Source organism: Podarcis raffonei, chromosome 4 (genome assembly GCF_027172205.1).
Source record: "Podarcis raffonei isolate rPodRaf1 chromosome 4, rPodRaf1.pri, whole genome shotgun sequence".
Classification (NCBI taxonomy): Eukaryota; Metazoa; Chordata; class Lepidosauria; order Squamata; family Lacertidae; genus Podarcis; species Podarcis raffonei.
Window position 1 is genome coordinate 25,331,424 of NC_070605.1, and position 18,911 is coordinate 25,350,334.

Below are 18,911 nucleotides of genomic sequence, written 5' to 3' on the forward strand. Positions count from 1 at the left end.
AGGAATGGGGAACACACTGGCCTCTGGGATCTGCCATTTATGTTGAGAGTTCAACAACATCTAAGGGCCACAGGTTCTCCATCTGAGCTTTAGATCAGGCATAGGCAAACTCGGCCCTCCAGATGTTTTGGGACTACAACTCCCATCATTCCTAGCTAACAGGACCAGTGGTCAGGGATGATGGGAATTGTAGTCTCAAAACATCTGGAGGGCCGAGTTTGCCTATGCCTGCTTTAGCTACTCAAATGCCAAGAGGTAAAGTGCCTTTTAGGTGTGAAGAAGCCCAATGCATCCCACCCCCACTTTGAATTCTCTCTTACCTGTATCACTGAAATCTATAAATTCTTTTGAAAGTAAATTGGTAAGGAGTTCCATGATGAGAAGAAGATCCTGGTATTGGTCCTCTTCTGCTGTAACATCTATCCGCTGCCTACCTAAATTATTTTTGGAATACACTTGAAGTAGGGTCAGACAAGCTTCGTATAAATTCATGGCTTTAGACTACAAAGAAAAGAAGAGGGGGCTTAGTGGGAAATGTACGTTTGTTTCAGTAAGGACAGCGCAAGCTTAAGAAACAGTTTCCATTACTACTTACGTTGTTCTAACAGTCTCTAGGATACCGTCTTTTTTATTATTTATTGCATTTGTCACTTTATAGAAAAAAACCAAATTTCCTGCAAGTGCGCAACCAACAATACAACAAGGAAGTGAAATCCTAGCCAATCCCATTCGAAGATGATCACCACAGGAAAGGTTTGAAATCACACCCAAATATAACCCCAAAACTTGACCACCAAAAGCCTAGATAAAAGAAAACAACTGAAGCCTGGTGCCTAAAAACTGAGTGATGCCACGAGGTGTGTTTCCCCAGGGAGAGCATTCCACAAACAATTTCTCATTCTTCAAGAGCCATTTTCAAGTTCCTATGGGTGTTTATTAATAAAGTATTCAAAAATACTGTATGTGTTGTCAAGAACCAAATGCCTCCTTTTCTACTCATGTAAGGATTTAGCATTATGAGGAGTGCAGCTTATGCTCTTTCAACCTCCTCTCTTCTTCTCAAGTGCAGCTGCAACATCAGAATCTTCAACCATTTTAGATTATCTGCAGTTTATAGTGTGTTGTGTGAATCCCTAAAGGGGAAAGCCAGCTTCATAAACTATGGCTTAAAGCGAGCTTGTATCCACCAATCATAGTAAAGGTTAACCACATTTTGTTTGAGGCTGGACAATATGGCAAACTGCAGTAAGTCACAAATGGATGCAGAAGTATGGTATTTGCGGTGGCCACTCTTCACCCCTGGAGGCACACTCCATTGTTTCTTGAGACAGACAGAGGCCAACAACAACACGAAGGAGAGGGAAGCATGTGAGCCTGGGAGGAAGGCTAGTCTTGTTCTTGTAATGTTAAACTATGTTAGTGCTAGGTCCAAAACAGCCCATCCTGCAGGATTTTTGATTGACTGAACCAATTCCAGAGCGGTAAATATATTACGTTTGTTGCAGCAAAAACCACAAACCTAACACTGGTACCTTGAAGGCATAACAAATTAATTGTGCTGCACTCCTTCATGGGCTAGAGACCACTTCATCAGATGCATGAAACCCAGATGCATGACAGATGTATGTTTATGTGTTATATGCACACGCATGTGCACATAGACTAGCAGTGTAAGAGATAGGGCTGTTCTGTTGCCATTCCAAATGGGCAATGGAACAGCATAGAAAAACACCTAAAAATGGGCAAATACTTCTGCTAGTGAGCCAGAAACTTCCAGTCTCTAGTCAGCCCATCTACTAACATCCAATCTGTTTGTGAACTCCATCTCAGCAGCTTCATTGTCTGAGCTTCCCTATGGAAATTTTCTGCTGCTGTATGGCCAGCTGTTCAGGAATAGATTTACTGGAAAAAGAATACAAGGCATTTCTTAAGTTTGAAAGGTAATGGGCAGGTAGGGCCTGGAATAGCCTGAAACATAAACCTCAAGTACTAAGGGAAATTAAAAGGGCTGAGCATTGATTGCCCAAGTGCTCCAGTCTTCAGAAACTTGCACCCCATACCCACACCCAAATTGTGCATTTGCGCCGTTATTTACCTCTCCAAGATAGCATATTTGTTTATGTGCAACTTCAACAAAAACTTCTATAATGAGGTTAACAGTCTCTGGTGTATTCTTGTACACCTCCATGAGTCCAATGCAATTGGTGAGGAAGTCCATTAGAAAATTAAAGAGAATTGCTACATTGTCTATCTGCGTAGCCTCAGCGATGCCGCAAAGTGCCTCTAAGGTGGCAGTGATTTCCTGTTTCACCTCCTCCTCTTGACAAATCTGCTGGAAGTTTTCTTGGTTTATCACATTCAAGAACCGCTGCTGAAGTGGTTGAAGGACCTACAGAGGAAGAAGCAAAACAGAATGCGTTGCAGTAACAACAACCTCAGCTGGGGGCGTGAAATTTCTGACTTTTAACACTTAGCGAGAGCAGCTCTTACATTAGAGAGGCAGTACGTCTCTGAATGCCAATGGATGGGAATTGAGGGCTGTTGTGCTCTGATCCTGCTGCTCTGCTTCCTATAGGCCTCTGGTTGGCCACTGTAAGAACAGGATGCTGGAACAGATGGGCCACTAACCTGTTCTAGCAGGGCTTTTCTTGTGTCCTTACAGAGCCATGCCATTCCATAGGAGACAATCTGAAGAACAGCCACTGAAACCCTGTTCACTCTCCAACTTATTTGGAAGCCAGCCTGGCCTCCAGGAGAATTAGGGGTCTTTTGACTATAGCTCAGGAATGCCCTTTGTCAGGCTTACAGTGCTACTTTGGTTGTTGAACGCAATAACTTCCAGGAGTGCGTTTGACTCCCAGAACGGTTCAAAAACCAAGGCGCAGCTTCCAATTGGTGAAAGGAGCTTCCTGCACTCAATCGGAAGCCACGGACACTGCATCGGGCATTCGACTTCCAAAAAACATTCGCAAACCAGAACACTCACTTCTGGGTTTGCGGCGTTTGGGAGCCATTTCATTGTACTCTTTAGAAATGTGTCCCCGTTCGACAACCAAGCTATTTTCCGTTTTAGTGCCGTTCTGCGAATCTGCGAAGCCCATTATACCTTTAGGAGCTAGTGTTCTTGCTGTTCCTACTTATTTTTGCTGGTGGTTTTGTACTTATTACTGCTCTGCAGTAGAAAAGGCTTCCTGAGCAGCTTATGGAAGATCAATAAAAACAAGGCAGTTCCTGCCCACGAGTTTACAATCTGATTCTTTCACCTACACTATCATACAAACGTTTGTCCTTCTGAACTTACTTCTGATAGTTTTTTGTTCCAGTGACATCATATAATACTAACACTTGGTTCTATGCGGCTAAGAGGCTCCAGTAATTATTTCTGCAGTACTAATGTCAACTACATGATAAAGGTAAAGGTAAAGGACCCCTGGACTCTGAAGTCCAGTCAAAGGCGACTATGGGGTTGTGGCACTCATCTCGCTTCAGGCCAAGGGAGCTGGCATTTGTCCAGACAGTTTTCTGGGTCATATGGCCAGCATGACTAAACCACTTCTGGTGCAACAGAACACTCTGACGGAAACCAGAGCGCACGAAAATGCTGTTTACTTTCCTGCCACAGCAGTACCTATTTATCCACTTGTACTGACATGCTTTCAAAATGCTAGGTTGGGCAGGAGTTGGGACAGAGCAAAGGGAACTCACCCTGTTAAAGGGTAAAAGTAACCCTGCCCATCAGGGCCAGTCGTGACCAACTCCAGGGTTGCGCGCTCATCTCGCTCAAGAGGCCGGGAGCCGGCGCTGTCCGAAGACACTTCCGGGTCACGTGGCCAGCGTGACTAAGCTGCATCTGGAGAGCCAGCACCAGCGCCGTACACGGAAACGCCGTTTACCTTCCCGCTAGAAAGCGGTCCTTATCTATCTACTTGCACTTAGGGGTGCTTTCGAACTGCTAGGTAGGCAGGAGCTGGGACCGAACGACGGGAGCTCACCCCGCCGTGGGGATTCGAACCGCCGACCTTTCGATCGGCAGGTCCTAGGCTCTGTGGTTTAACCCACAGTGCCACCCGCGTCCCTAACTACATGATACACTAAGACTAATGTTAAAATGAGATGGCATTTAAAGGTTTGCTTGAATTTTGTCACATGCAAAAGGAGATGGGAAGCCTGTGGTCTTCCAGGTGGTGTTGGGACTCCCAACTCTTACCTCCGTCCAGTACTGCTGTTTGGTATCTGTGTCCATGTGAGCAAAACCTCCGAGAACTAAGGCTTTCATTAACGTTCGTTGCACAGAGCTAGACAAAAAGTGAAGAGGTGGGTTCCGCCGGGCAAACTGCTTTGCTAAGTTCCACCAGTTCTCACACTGAATCACTAAATTTGCCCTAAGAGCAGAAGGAGAATTAGACAATGTAGCTCAAAAGCGCACAGCAGTGACACAAATAAAGATTCAAAGCCCTAAATGAGCAAGGCATATGGAGGACCCGTCTTCATCCATGCTGCTTTTGTAATTTTTAAGCAGGTTTCAGTGGCGGCCTCCTCCGCATGCCCCAGCCTTCCTAGATTAGGGGAGTAACCAGAGAGGTATTTTCCGCCTGGATTAGGTTGTTACAGAAAGATAAAATACACACATACAATAGCTTTATTTCCTTTAAAAACAACCCCTAAAATTATGGTAAGGATTAAAAAAGAACAATACAGTGGTATTGTTAAGAACTTAATTCGTTCTGGAGGTCCATTCTTAACCTGAAACTGTTCTTAACCTGAGGTACCACTTTAGCTAATGGGGCCTTCTTCTGCCGCCACACCACCACTGCATGGTTTCTGTTCTCAACCCAAGGTACTATTTCTGGATTAGTGGAGTCTGTAACCTGAAGCATCTGTAATCCGAGGTACCACTGTAATCTAAATCAGCCTTCACCATACTGGTGCCATCCAGATGTTTAGGACTACAGCTCCCATTAGGCCCAGCCAGCTGATGTTCATAACATCTGGAGGGCACCAGGTGAATGAAGACTAATCAATGCACTGGGGATTCTTTAGAAAAATGACAACTATTTCCAGCAGTAGATGTGCAAAAGTGAATGCAGAGCCAGCAGTGAGATTTTTTTTTTTTTTTTGCAGGGGGCACATCTATTTCTGAGGTCATTCTTGTTCCTCTTGTGCTCCCAAATTGAGGTCTACAAAAATGCTGATGAAAAAGCTGTGGAACTCCCTCACTAGGCCTATTTGCCTGGCATCTTCCTAATTACATCTTACAGTGTAATCCTACTTACGTCCACTCTGTACAGGATTGCAGCCTTAAGCACAAGGTGATGTCTATCCTGTTTCCTTGGGCTTTTTAATGATATCCAGTTGCATTTTATGATGCAATTTATTATCTATTAATTTGTGAACTGCCTTCCACAAGGCCTTAAAAACGACTAAAATAATTGTTACAAGCTGTACCGGAACATAAAAAATGAACATCTAGGGCACAGACTTTTTCATCTAGCTGGGAAAGCTTGTTGAAACGAGAATGTCTTCAACTGTTGTCTTGCTGTTATGACTCCTTTGGGCTGCTTTATACATACTTGCATGCTCATCACTTGGTAACAGTGCACCCTGAAAGCTCTGAACCTGTGTGCTCTGAACTCACCTTGGATTTTGTTCTCAGAATGAACAGTGTAATTAAATGAGTGGCTGAATATTCCTAGCAAACACTGGTTATCCTTATTACCATCAGCTTTGGCCAAGCCAGAAGAGAGGCTTTGCAGCTGCTATTTATATAAACGAGAAACATCAGCTGCATTCATGCAACTAGCTAACAACAGAATCTCAACCAAGAATGCTGGGGAAAGGCAAATATTTTTCTTTCAGCCTGTAACATTTAGGCTTACCTCTCTCTCCTTTCTACCAACGTTACTAGCAACTGCACGGTGTCATTTGCAAGGTCCTGCTCAGAACTCCACACGGCAAGGTTGCTGATTACTTTTTCTAAGAGGTAACCCACAATCCATTGAGCGCCCTCTGTGTCAGCACCAAATGCTGTATTGAATGGCAGACTTATCTAGAAAAAAAAGGAGAAAGGTAATCCATACTGTACCTTGATGAGCACCACAGAATTACTCTCTCATGAAACTATGCTGACAATTTTGAATAGGCTAAGGAAGGGTTGGGTAGCCTTTGCTCCTCCATATTTTGCCCAAATATTATTCCCATAACCACTGGCCATGCCAGCTGGACCCTTTCCCTGGGAGAAGGCAGATCTTTTGAGTTGTGTAAGTTATACAGTACTTTGATAAGAAAATTCTCAAGTTCATTCCCTAATGTTGCCATGTTCACGTGTCACAGCGGATCATGCTCCAAACACTTTCATTTTCTGTCTTGTCTAATAATTTATTTAACAAATTTTATACATCGCTTGACTGTAAGAAAACCTCTCGGTGGTTTTCAAAAATATAAAACAAAACACTGGATTTCTCAGTAAGTATGGGCTAACCACAATTTAAGGAATTTAAGTAATTATAACTGGAGGCACAGGATCCCTGGCAGTGCTGCATGCATATGTTTTCAAGTTAGAAACAAAGGTCTATGGTCTGATTTGAGCCCTAACCTGCATATGCAACAGAATGAGGTGGTAAAGGAAACTGAAGCATTTCAGGCCAAAGGTGAGGTATGCCATTTTAGGAATTTCCCCCCATATACGGACTTTCTGTGAGTAAAATGTTAGCACATCAGACAGAAAGATTCTATAATACTCACTGCTATACAGTCGTATCTTGGCTCTCAAATGCCTTGCGACTCAAACGTTTTGGCTCCCGAACGCTGTAAACCCAGAAGTGAGTGTTCCAGTTTGCAAACGTTCTTTGGAAGCCAAACATTTGGCGCGGCTTCTAATTGAGTGCAGGAAGCTCCTGCAGCCAATCGTAAGCCATGCCTTGGTTGTTGAACGTTTTTGGAAGTTGAGCGGATTTCCAGAACGGATTCTGTTCAACAACCAAGGTACGACTGTACTAGCTTTCTACTTGCAGGCAGGTTTTTGTTTTTAGATAGAATTCAATCCTTTGCCTGCTGGTGGTCCGGTCTAATTGGATCACCTCAGAGTTCTAGCACCTCATCCCCAAGTCATGCTGCTGTATTTACTCTATTTAGAATAAGTAGTGAGCAAGACTAATAATGCAAGGTAGAAGCTTAGGCCTTCCCTAGCAAATTCATCACCTGATTCACCTGGTACATTTAAATGGAGGAGGGGGGAATGCTTTTAGATTAAAATAGTTTTACCTGGTCATACAGTTTTTCATCTACTAGGAGATAGGTTTTTGCCCACCGCTTAAGGAACCATACAATGTCTTTTCCCATTTGCGGGCTCAGGAGGTGCGTTAAATCTGCTCTTATTGCTCGAGATTCCACTTCTGACACTCTTAGAATAGAAGACAGTAACCTGAGGAAAATTAAAGACACCATGATTCTCCCTCAGTGTTCTCCTGTTTATCTATTTCCTCACCACAAACACACACACAGGCTTGAAATTTTCAAAATAAGGGGTGGGGTAGACTGAGTGACATGATCAGTGCTGGGATTTCTTAAGGGCTGGGTGTAATTGTTCCTGTTTGGAAGAGTATGTTCTCAAAGGATTCTCTTAGCTCCTTCATGCTCTAAATGACAGCTATGCTGCCTGCCTTGCAGACTAGTATGTGCTGAAGAGTCATCTACATTTGCCTGGGACTCAGGTTACTAGAGAAGAATTATTTCCCCAAGACCCAGATAGTGCTGGGAACACACTCTAAAGTTCTTGAAGCGTCTGTTGAAAGACGTGCCAATTTTAATGTCTCAAATTGGTCCAAAGCCACAAAGGGCTGTAATTTTGTAATTACTTCAATGGTGAAATATGCAAGCTGGTGAATTAGACTAATAATAATAATAGTCATTGCTCAATGGTACAGCATGTATTTCACTGCATAATGTCCCAAGTTTAGCTCCCAGCACCCAGAATACAGGTTCTTGTGTAGCAAAACTGGGACAGATTCGTGATCTTAGAAAGCTTCTTCTGCCAGGCAGAAGACAGGGCTGGGCTATTGGTCTAGATGAGTATAAGGCGACTCTTTAGAACTCTATTTTTGTCCACAAGGTGTCTCTGCAGTGGCAACTGTACTATTTAAAGGGGAAACTGTGCTCATGGATATGTAATGAACAAACACCTAGGAAGTAACTGCAAACCCAAATGTGTTTACCATGTATTATGTGAAGTGGTTCTTAAGGATGCTTGTAGGGCTCTGGAAAGCCATTATCAATTTATTCTCAATTTTGTCTTCCAAAATACTGGAACATGGTAAATATTATTTCTGTTGCCACTTCTATACCCATCTTCCCTTACATTTATTGACCAGTGCCGTGATTCCAAGACTTGCAGTGCTTCTAAGAAAATACTCAGCCACTGCAACATCACAATACTGCAAATCACATTCCATCTCATGGCACAATATTTCTCCCCAGCACGTATAAATATTGTCAACTTAAGGGTCACATGCGCAGCAATCAAAACATTTTATATCGTTTCTTGAAGAACATTAGCTGTCGAAAAGACCACAAATTTAACATTAATTTGAACTGAAACAGGGGATGCTGTAAATTCAGTAGAATACACTATCACTTCCTCAAGATGAGATTTTGGAAACTGGCACTGCTCTTGTAAAAGAGAGGAAACCCTTCAAGTATTCCCCTTAAAAGTCAATTGAACTCCACATCTAAAATCCGTTTTGGAAGCACACAATTGGTTCTGTGAACTGCAGCCCTAACAGCCAATAGCTTGCAGTTGAAAAAAATCTACCCCTTTCAATGACTAGAATGCATTTTGAAAACCTCATACTGACTTAAGACAGTGTACGCTTGGGCCCCTGCTAAAGATAGAATTTTTATTAATTGTTTCTGCCTTGTTATGATATATAAATATACACTTCAGTGGATAACCTGCAGGTGGCATTTCTACACATGCCCACAACTCACTTCACTTCCCATTATAAACCTGTCTGTTCAAACTTGTCTGTTCAAACACTTAGCCCCCTCCAGACTTGGTGCTTTTGTCTAGCCATAGCTGCTCTTGCAGTGAAAACTGATTTTAAATTGCAATGCAGCACTAACCTCTCCTCAAAGCAGAGAAACCTTTACAGATTTACTTCCTCCTCGACCATCAACTCTAGGTCACTACGGCAACTTGCCACGAAGCCTATTTAACACTTTTTCACCATGAGTGACATTCACAATGCTCACGTGGATTAAATAATCTAGAGTGTTAGCCCTATCTACCTCTGATTTGTTTTCAATATTTGGCATTAAAATACTAAATAAGTTACCTAATAACAGAATCGGTTCTGTTGTACCCTGGAATGGAAGAGGCCTTTTCTCCTGGAGATCCAAGAATTTGAAGCGTTGTATTGATGTCAACCTCAGTTGAATGCTTAATGGAATACTCCATTATTTCTGGAGGTATTAGCGGAGTCTCTCCCTGAGTATCATTAGCTAAGAGGTAGCCTTAAAATTAAAAGCAAACAAAACAAAAAAAGAAAGTAGTGACCTCAGGTTACCTGACCTAAATTAAGTACTGCTTTAAGGGCCATCAGAAGAGATGTTGAGAGCATTGGCATCAACATTTGACTATATTCTACCAGATGCTTAAGCTGTAACTTGCATTTACGTTACCATATTTCAGTTTTCTGCATGTGGGGACACATTCTGAAGAGTACAATGAAATATAATCACTGGGGTGGAAAGCAGCAGGCAACAGGGGAAAAAAATACTTATCACTGTAAACTACCACAGCAAATGTAAACTAACTTTTTAAGTAAGTGCACAATGCAAATAACCTTCACAAATGTCAATTCGACCCTTTTTCACGTTCACTGTGCCTGCAGCAAACCTGAAACATTTCAGAAGTTCTGCAATATTGGTAGTCCAAAGAAACTGACTTTCATTTCAGAGGGAATACAAAAAGGCTAGGAGCATTCATTAGGAAGATGCGATAAAACAACTGTAGCCCTATGGAGGAAGAACCTATATTTTATGAGGAATATATAGCATGTGAATCATGCCGTTCCACCTGCCCTTGAACCTGATGAATGATTGCAAGTCTACGCCTCCTGCAGCATTAAACTCCATTTGAATGTGATACCCAGCAGGTGGCCGCCTGGCAGATTTGAGGGGGTAGGCAAGTGCCTAATTGGCTGGTGTGGTCCAATCTCAAAACTTGGGAGGCCCTACAATTAACTCCTTCTTCAACACACCTTGCTTTGTCATCTGGTGAAAAGTTTTAGCCTTTCAAGAAGGAAGGTTCGACAAATGGCACGTCAGCGAAATTTCGCTGTAAGGAGACATTCAATTCTACAAACACACTGATGGGAAGTCGTCAACCATTCGTATGTTACGTACCAATACCCTTTCTCTAAAACAGGACTATTAATTCTTCAAGCGTCAGCCTGAACTTATCGTGGTGGGGAGGTGGCAATACACTGGAGGTAAATGTGACGTTCCGTTCATGCTTATTAAGGGGAAAGTAGTTTGCACTGCCCCCTAGCTTGGTTAATGGGTGAGGGTCTGGGATTGACATTAAGGGGAGCTGCTAGTGAAAAGTGGGCAACGGGGCTTATTTGCTGAGGGAGAAGATGCTGCTGCTGCTGCTACACAAATTCTGGCTCCTTCGGTAGCAGCACTTTTGTTTGCCACCTTTCCATTCCCTTCCTCTTTTCAAGCTGGCTCTGGCCTCTGGAGCCACTTGCTTTAAGTAAAGCAAGAAAGCTAAATCTGGGTGGAATGAATCTCCGCCTCAGTTAGTGATGGTGGAACATGGGAAGCAGCTATGCTACAGAGTCAAACAATTGGCCCATCTGTCTCAGTGATGTCTGCACTGGCTGGCAGCAGCTCCCCAGGATATCAGGCAGGACTCTCTCCCAGACCAACCTGCAGATGCTAGGGATTAAGCCTGGGACTTTCTGCATACAAAACAGATGCAAACTGGCCTTGGCAGTGGGAGCTATCGCCTCCACTAGGCTTATTTTGCTAAGCTTTCTGTGCTTAAGTTTCATTGTCTCAGTGCTAGTGGGACTAAGTGGTGAGGCTTTCTGAACTCTGAAGGAACAGACTCCTTTTAAGATTCCCTAAATATTTAGGGTCATCGAAAAAAGTGGGGGGAGAAACTTAAGGTTGGGGGGTTGATAGCCTGTTGAGCTGAGTTTCTACTGGAAAAGCTCAGGCCATTGTGGCTAGGCAGCACCGTTGGGCAGGGAGAAGAAGAAAAACTGCCTCTCCACTTCCTGCTTCCTGGCTTACAACTGTAAGAGCAGCTTCATCCCAATGTAAACTGTTCTCCCTCAGCAACAGAGAATTGATGTGTTGTTTAATGGTACTATCCTTTACCCAAACCTCTTCTTCAACAGATGCACACCAGAGGCACTAAGAAACTTTTGCAAATGGAGTTATTCATTTTTGATCATTCTTTATTATATTTTATTTTATGGCCAGGGGGCGGGCTATGATGAGCTTCTGTCACACTTACAGAAAGCCCAGTATGGCCTCTTCCTGCTCCCTTGAGGGCGCATCCTCATGTGTGAACAGTGTACACGCAACTTCCATTGTTAAGCAAAAACTACCAAAACGTCAGTCAAAGCAGCACCCGCTTCCAACGGTGCAACATCAGTGGTTTGTGTGTTCAAAGATTTTCTACTCACCTGTGACTAGGATGAGCCAATGAATGTCCTCATATAGGTCATCAAGCACTTTATTGTCAATAGAGGCTGACCCGGCTGAGCCAATTAACTGCTGATGCCTTTGCAACTGGCCATGAAGCCTCGTCACTCTGTCTTCTAATAAGCTGAGGGAAAGTATTGAGAAAACTTGATCGTAATTGCATTCACCCTGGGGGAAACCCCTGTAAGCACATTTACAAAGGACTGCCACAGTCCAGAAATGATTGAAGGCCATACCTTGTAAGAAGAGGTATACAGTGTTCGGCAGCAATTCTTCCTAACATGCCTACGCTGGCCAGCTGGTCACAGAACTGCTCTCTGTCATCCTCCTGCAGCTCACTTATTTCTTCCTCTTCTCTGGAGGCAACACCATTGGCAGTCTGACATTGAAATGAGTTAAGCAGACGTTGAAAAGAAGAAGAAGAAGAAGAAGAAGAGGAGGAGGAGGAGGAGTTTGGATTTGATATCTCGCTTTATCATTACCCGAAGGAGTCTCAAAGCGGCTAACATTCTCCTTTCCCTTCCTCCCCCACAACAAATACTCTGTGAGGTGAGTGAGGCTGAGAGACCTCAAATAAGTGTGACTGGCCCAAGGTCACCCAGCAGCTGCATGTGGAGGAGCGGGGAAGCGAACCCGGTTCACCAGATTACGAATCTACCGCTCTTAGCCACTACACCACACTGGCTCTCTGTGAGTTCCAGTGAAATTCCTTCACTGGTACACAGAAAGATACAACTCCCTGGCTGCTTGTTAACTGTTATTTCCCCCCCTCACCCCCCCTCGGTACCTCAAAAACAAAACATAGATTCAAGAAAGTCTGGCTGCTTTCCTCACTTTCTCTTCCCACAGGTAGAGGAACTAGAAACACCATTTAAAATTGCTGAAGACATCCCAGTAAGGATGCAAGGCGTGACTTCTTTCTGAGGGCCTCTTTCAGCCCTCTTTCGTTTATGCAAACCGTCAAATAATACTCTTAAACTTCAAAGCCTCAGCTGTTTCCTGAAGAGTGCCTCTCTACTTGAAAATCCTAGCTGCTACTTTGATATCGAACAAGCCAGCCTCTGCCATGCCAGCTGTGGCTTTTAAATGGTTACTCATGGGAGGAGTGCCTCATCATGCAGACATCTAAGATTTAACCTGTATAAACAAATTACGCTAAAATTGCCAAATTATAAATTCAATGACTTCATTTACTAAGTATTTCTTGTACTGGCACTGATAAGCTTCTAATAGTGCTACAGTGAGCATTAACCATGCTTTGTACAACACATGTAGAAACACTGAGGCACTTCAATATACTTTAAAAGGGCAACAATGGGCACTCCCTAAAACAAAAGGAATACTGCTTCTGATAGGTACTCGCTCTCAAGCAATCTACATTAAAAACTGGAAACCAAGCAAAAATTATATCCATTTTGTCCTTTAAAACACCGCAGAAGCTTGCTCTCTCTTCCTGGCTTGATAACACCCTACACCTTGAATCATCAAAACATAAAACCTTAATAATTCTGCAGTAGATTATATTTGAGATATGAAAAAAAAACCCAGATTCTGACTCTTCAGAACTTTAAATGGCAGACTAAGAAAGCTAGAGGAGGCTTAAGTCATACTGACAAGGAAAGGACTGACCTGTTGTTGTTGTTGCTATTTGGTTAGGCTTTTTGCTTCCGATAGGTTTAGACTTGTTTAAATTGGGAATTTTTAAAATCCATTTTTGTTGTAAGATGCCTTGGAAACAGTTACAGTGGTATATAAATTTAGGGTTCAGCTCACACTGCAGCAGCCTTCCCCATCAGCTGCCCTCTTGATATTTTGGACTATAATCCCGTAAGCACCAGCCAGCATCAAGGAAAGATCCCTTTTGTTTGTGGAGTTACAATTCTGGATCCAACCCATAGTCGATAGGTAAAATTACTTCTGCTATTTAGTGTGTGGTTTGTCATAGGCAGGAGACAACGGGAGCTAAACAGCAGGAAGAAAAAGCTCAGTCAAGTGCCTTTCCTTTCTTGTAAATATGATTTCAGCCTCCTCTGTCAATTTTAATATTTATTTTATTGTAGGCAAACCAAAGCTTTTTAATTACTCTGCAACCCCAGACCTTCACTGCCAGCTCAAGAACTTACCAAATTCCTTGTACCATCAGGAGCAGCTAAGTGGCACTGGATGTAAGAATTAAAGACCTGAACAGCATGTTGGGTAAAGAAGCCTTTATGGAAATGTTTATCATCTTGTACCAAAGTTAGCCAGGATTCCAAGAGCTTGTCATATGCCTCCATGTATACCATGTCGTCTTTGTCAAGCTAAGGAAACAGAAGAAAAAGACCTGTTACCCCGCAAAAAGTTGCCCAAACTTTCTTCAAGTTACACTACTGTGCCTATTAAGAACACAAGGACAAAGTGTTTTCAATAACACACACTCGCAGATTATCAACGCATGTACCACTCATACTTATTCCAAAAACAGTTTATAGTTGGCACTTTCTGGAGAAAGATACTTTTTAGTGGATCCAAGCATCTAAAACTGCAGACAGGCTGGATCCAAACAGCTGGTTGCAAAATCAACTAAGACACACCACCACCAGATGTAGCCACCTGTGCCACCTCAAATGCCATTACAGAGGGTCCCTCAAGTCTCAGAGTTGGCTTTTCAGGGATGTAGGGGGGTTGCAGCACAAATGAGGCTGCGAAAACCTGTTTGGGGAGCAGAACTCAACTTGCAGTTCTTAACGTCTAATCCATTTCGACTGTAACAAAGTAGGTAGATGTGTTTTGATGAATATGACATCTTTTTGTAAATTTGTTTACCTTTTTTTATAAAACAAACAAAAGACCACCAATATATTTTGCCTCTGAAAAACATCTTTAACATTTTGAGAATAAGGAATCATTGAACACAATGCCTCCAGTCAGTCAGTCTTCCATAGTAATAAGTGCTCTCTCTTGCGGGCTCTTTTTTGCAAGTTATGAGGTCTCAAAACTCAAGGAAGTGTTTTAGCTACCTAACAAAAAACTAAAAAAAAACCAGCAGCTGCTCAGAGATAAGCTTACCAAAAAGTTGTCTTATAATAATAATAATAATAATAATAATAATAAAATATTCTTCCTTCTGAATTTCTTGAAAGATGATTAGAAAATTCAACCAGCTTTTTCAATGCATGGACAATGGAATTAGAATAGACTCATAGCCCTTTTCACATATTGGTAAAACTGGATATACCGTATTTTTTGCTCTATAAGACTCACTTTTTCCCTCCTAAAAATTAAGGGAAAATGTGTGTGCGTCTTATGGAGCAAATGCAGGCTGTGCAGCTATCCCAGAAGCCAGAACAGCAAGAGGGATTGCTGCTTTCACTGCGCAGCAATCCCTCTTGCTGTTCTGGCTTCTGAGATTTAGAATATTTTTTTTCTTGTTTTCCTCCTCCAAAAACTAGGTGCTTCTTGTGGTCTGGTGCGTCTTATAGAGCGAAAAATACGGTAATCAACCATGCAGTGAGACTGTCCTAGTTCAGTTCTTATGCCAAGTATACTCACTGGGCCGGCCTCACAAACATATCATGGAGTCCCAGTGGAATCCCATGATTAAATCATTGTTGTACTACAATAAAACATGACGACTGAAGCTGCCTGTTAAATTGAATAGCCCCTCCCCTAAATGAAACTGGAAGGCCTTGTTTCCTTTTCCCAATCTCAAAATTCTTTTTTACACCCAGCTACTCCTTCCCCTTCCTCACAACCACACAGACAAGAAAAGCCTACTTATGTACCCCACCCTCAACCAAAGCACACAGCAATTTTCGAGAGATGTAACACTTTTCCTAACTGAATTATTTCAAATGTGCTTTGTGCTAGGTGCTGTTCAATGTTATTGACTTCAGTTCATATGGCGCCACAACTTTTGGCTCGTTGCTGATCCTTGCTCTTCTCTGCACATATCAGGAGGGACTTCAGGAGTGTCATGCACAGTGGTGCCTCGGAAGTCAAACGGAATCCGTTCCTGAAGTCCATTCAACTTCTAAAACATTTGGAAACCAAGGCACGGCTTCCGATTGGCTGTAGGAAGCTCCTGCAGCCAATTGGAAGCTGCGAAAGCCGTGTTGGACGTTCAGGTTCCAAAGAACTTTCGCAAACCAGAACATTAACTTCCTAGTTTGCGGTGTTTGGGAGCCAAAATATTTGAGTCGCAAGGCATTTGGGATGACTGTACTGCACTTGGTTTTTGGAGCAAACACTCATGGGCTGCTTCTGCCTGCACCAAACTTCAGCATAGCACAACTGCTCCCCAAACCCTCCTCTAAGAACAAGAGAATGGGAGCTCTCATGTTGGACTGAGCTTTTACACTCCTGGTCCTGTGAAAGAACCTCCCTCCCTACTGTGTGCGGAGAACCTCGGGAGGGACTCATGAGCATCTAGCCTGCCAAGTGGGTCAGGGATACTTCTTAAGCAAACAGCTTGGAGGAGGCCTGTAAAAGATTACGAAGGAAACCTGACAGCACAACTCACGCTTTCCCCCCAACCCATATGGAGATCTATCATTCCATTCTACTGGAATGTTGTAAATACAAAGCAAAAATTAGCTTTGTGAGCCAAAAATACATGTTCTGTTAAGTGAAACCAGAACACATGCAAAAACTAGGCTGTTCTAGTAATTCAACTATTTAAAATATTCTTTAAAGAATGAGGAAACCTGAGCCACTTGAGCCTAACGCCCTGGCAGCCCATAGGCTGGTCTTCCTGAAAATTTGGCCAACCCATGAAAAGGCAAACATCAACTAACAGAGCAGTTCATGGGAAACTGTCCCTTGTAATTTGTTTCCAGTCAATCAACTGCCTTTAGAAAAGTTCTGAAGGATATTAGCTTGTTTGATAACCGTGTTGCGTCCCTCCCTGGTCATTTAATTAGAACACACGTTTAAAGACTCTTTGGGCACAAGGACATGCTGTACCAGTACGAACCTACAAGGTATTAAGAACTGTCAGTGCAGAATCCTCTGCAGGAAATCTAATACCCATCTGGTGTTTGAAATATAGCCATCTGTGCCAAAAGAAAAACCATAATCAAGAAAGCTAAATGCCACTATGACATTGCATCCAAAATTAAGCAAAAGTGAATAAATTATTCCACTAGTTGCATTCAGGATTTTGGTGACAAGATGGCTTCAGAGCCTTCGGGGAGGATGCATTATAAAAACTGGAAGAATGCAAGTGGTGGTGAACTGTTTGTGTAAGGCAGAAGATCCATTCAGTGCAAATGAACTGTAAGCAGATTCAATGATCTTCCATTACTTCTTTCAAGCTAGGACAAAATGCACTAAACTGCAATCAGGAGTGGTAAGGCCTAGCTACACTGGACATTACAAGAAAACTTTATTATAAGATGAAAAGGGATTTCATATGAAGCAGAATAAAGGCTATAAAGGGCGAGAGTTTGCACTGAGTAAGACCCAGAATAGAGTCTTAAGCCAATTTATGAAAAGTTGGTCTGTCGGTCTTTGATATTATTATTATTATTATTATTATTAGCCGCCCTTCACCCTACAGGCCCAGAGCAGCTAAGAACAATTAAAACACAATGTCAAAAACAGTTTAAAGCAAATTACAATCAAAGTATGTCCTAAATATATATATCTCAAGTGACAAAATCCATTGTAAAGAGAGGTTTCTTCAGCATTCACCAAAAGCTGCATAATCAAGATGCAAGATGCACTTTTGTGAAGAGGAATTTCTACAAGTTAGGCGCTGCCAGGGAGCATGCCCTCTCCTGAGTCACCACCCCCTGGGTTTCTGACCATATCTCCTGTGCACAAGCTATTTTTATTATTATTTTTTTACTAATACAAACATTATTTTTGCCTGGCAATATGTCTTTACATAGCTATGAAGCACCACATTCCGCCCTGACAAATCAACCCTTCCATGAATGGCAGGGGCTATGCATAATGTGTGCATCTTACTTGATTATAAACTAACTGGAATCAGCTGCGGAAGCGGTGTGTCTTTTCTAGGTTATGCCAAGTGTGAAGCTTTCCAGTGAAAATAGTAAAATGGTGGGGCAGTTGCAAGAAGAACCCAGGAAGGAAGAATGGTGTGAGGTTCATGGGATGTGAAAAGAAGTCCTGTCATATCAGTTGGGTATCCTTCACAAGAATAGTTTAAAAAGAGTCGCGACAGATATTCATTTCCATGCTTCAGGCACAGTATTGGTGCTCAAGCTGTACTTTCCTGTAGGTGTGTCAAACTGCACACAAAAACATGAAGCGTATTGGAGAGAGACGTTTATCTGCTTAGGATTTATTGAGCCTCCTTTTCAACTACCGGTTCATAAAAGGCACAGCAGTGAACAAAGCTGTTCATGTAACAGAAGTGTCCAATTCAATCCTGCTGTTCCCAATAAAAGGTAATGATTTCATGGATGGGCATTAGAGGGATAATTTAACAAGAACTAGATTTGGTATGGTGTCATAGCAAGAAAAACACCCCAAAGCAGCCTCATTTGTTCACTCTGTGGTTCCCGTTTCCCCACGTTAAAAGTATTTTCTTAATTAAAAAAACAAAGTTAAACTCTCAAGCAAAATTCAAAAGCTGCTACACTGAGGCAGGTACCTAACACACAATTTTAAAATGTGAATTCATTGCTGAAGTGCCAAGTTTTGAACTAGTACTAACTTCTTGCCTAATACTGTCTCAAAAACTGCTCTCTAATTACCCTGTTTGCACACAAAACACAAAAAGTACACTAACACAACTCATTAGAACTATTACAAATATATTTAGCATTTGTGGGGCGGGGGTGGAGGATGCATGGCAAGCTCAGCATTAACATGAACTAAAAACTAAAGATACAAATTTTGAAGCAAGCCTTTAGGAATTCAAAGATCTGTACTCACCACTTCTTCCAAGGCAGCACTTCTCCCAAAAGAGCAAGTGAGGTGTGTGAGGCAGTTAACGAACGAAGAAAAAAGTTCATTTGGAATGGCTGTTAATATATTGCGAGGAAATACAGTGATCAAGTTGCTGATTATACTTGATATTCCCACTGCTTCAGAGTCCTCTATCTCAATTCTGTTAAGACAAAACATTTTTATTTTTTAAGAGAAAAGAGTAAATAAGTCTACCGGCATAGTCAAATCAAGACCCACTGTCAAGAATCTTTTAAGTATTCCACGCCACTGTTCAAGCTGCAAAGAACTACAGGAAG

The 18,911-nt window shown here is 42.3% G+C and overlaps 1 protein-coding gene across 1 annotated transcript in view; it reads right to left on the reverse strand.

Moving 5' to 3' along the window:
• Positions 1 to 18,911, reverse strand: part of XPO4 (exportin 4) — a 59,822-nt gene that overhangs the window by 9,158 nt on the left and 31,753 nt on the right. Inside the window, exons 9-18 of the mRNA XM_053385845.1 lie at positions 18,601 to 18,775; positions 13,839 to 14,015; positions 11,952 to 12,094; positions 11,697 to 11,839; positions 9,330 to 9,507; positions 7,261 to 7,420; positions 5,877 to 6,046; positions 4,208 to 4,382; positions 2,096 to 2,389; positions 321 to 501 (exon numbers count right to left, since the gene is read on the reverse strand). Of these exons, the coding sequence (XP_053241820.1) occupies positions 321 to 501; positions 2,096 to 2,389; positions 4,208 to 4,382; positions 5,877 to 6,046; positions 7,261 to 7,420; positions 9,330 to 9,507; positions 11,697 to 11,839; positions 11,952 to 12,094; positions 13,839 to 14,015; positions 18,601 to 18,775 (1,796 nt within the window). The remainder of the gene's footprint in view (positions 1 to 320; positions 502 to 2,095; positions 2,390 to 4,207; positions 4,383 to 5,876; positions 6,047 to 7,260; positions 7,421 to 9,329; positions 9,508 to 11,696; positions 11,840 to 11,951; positions 12,095 to 13,838; positions 14,016 to 18,600; positions 18,776 to 18,911) is intronic.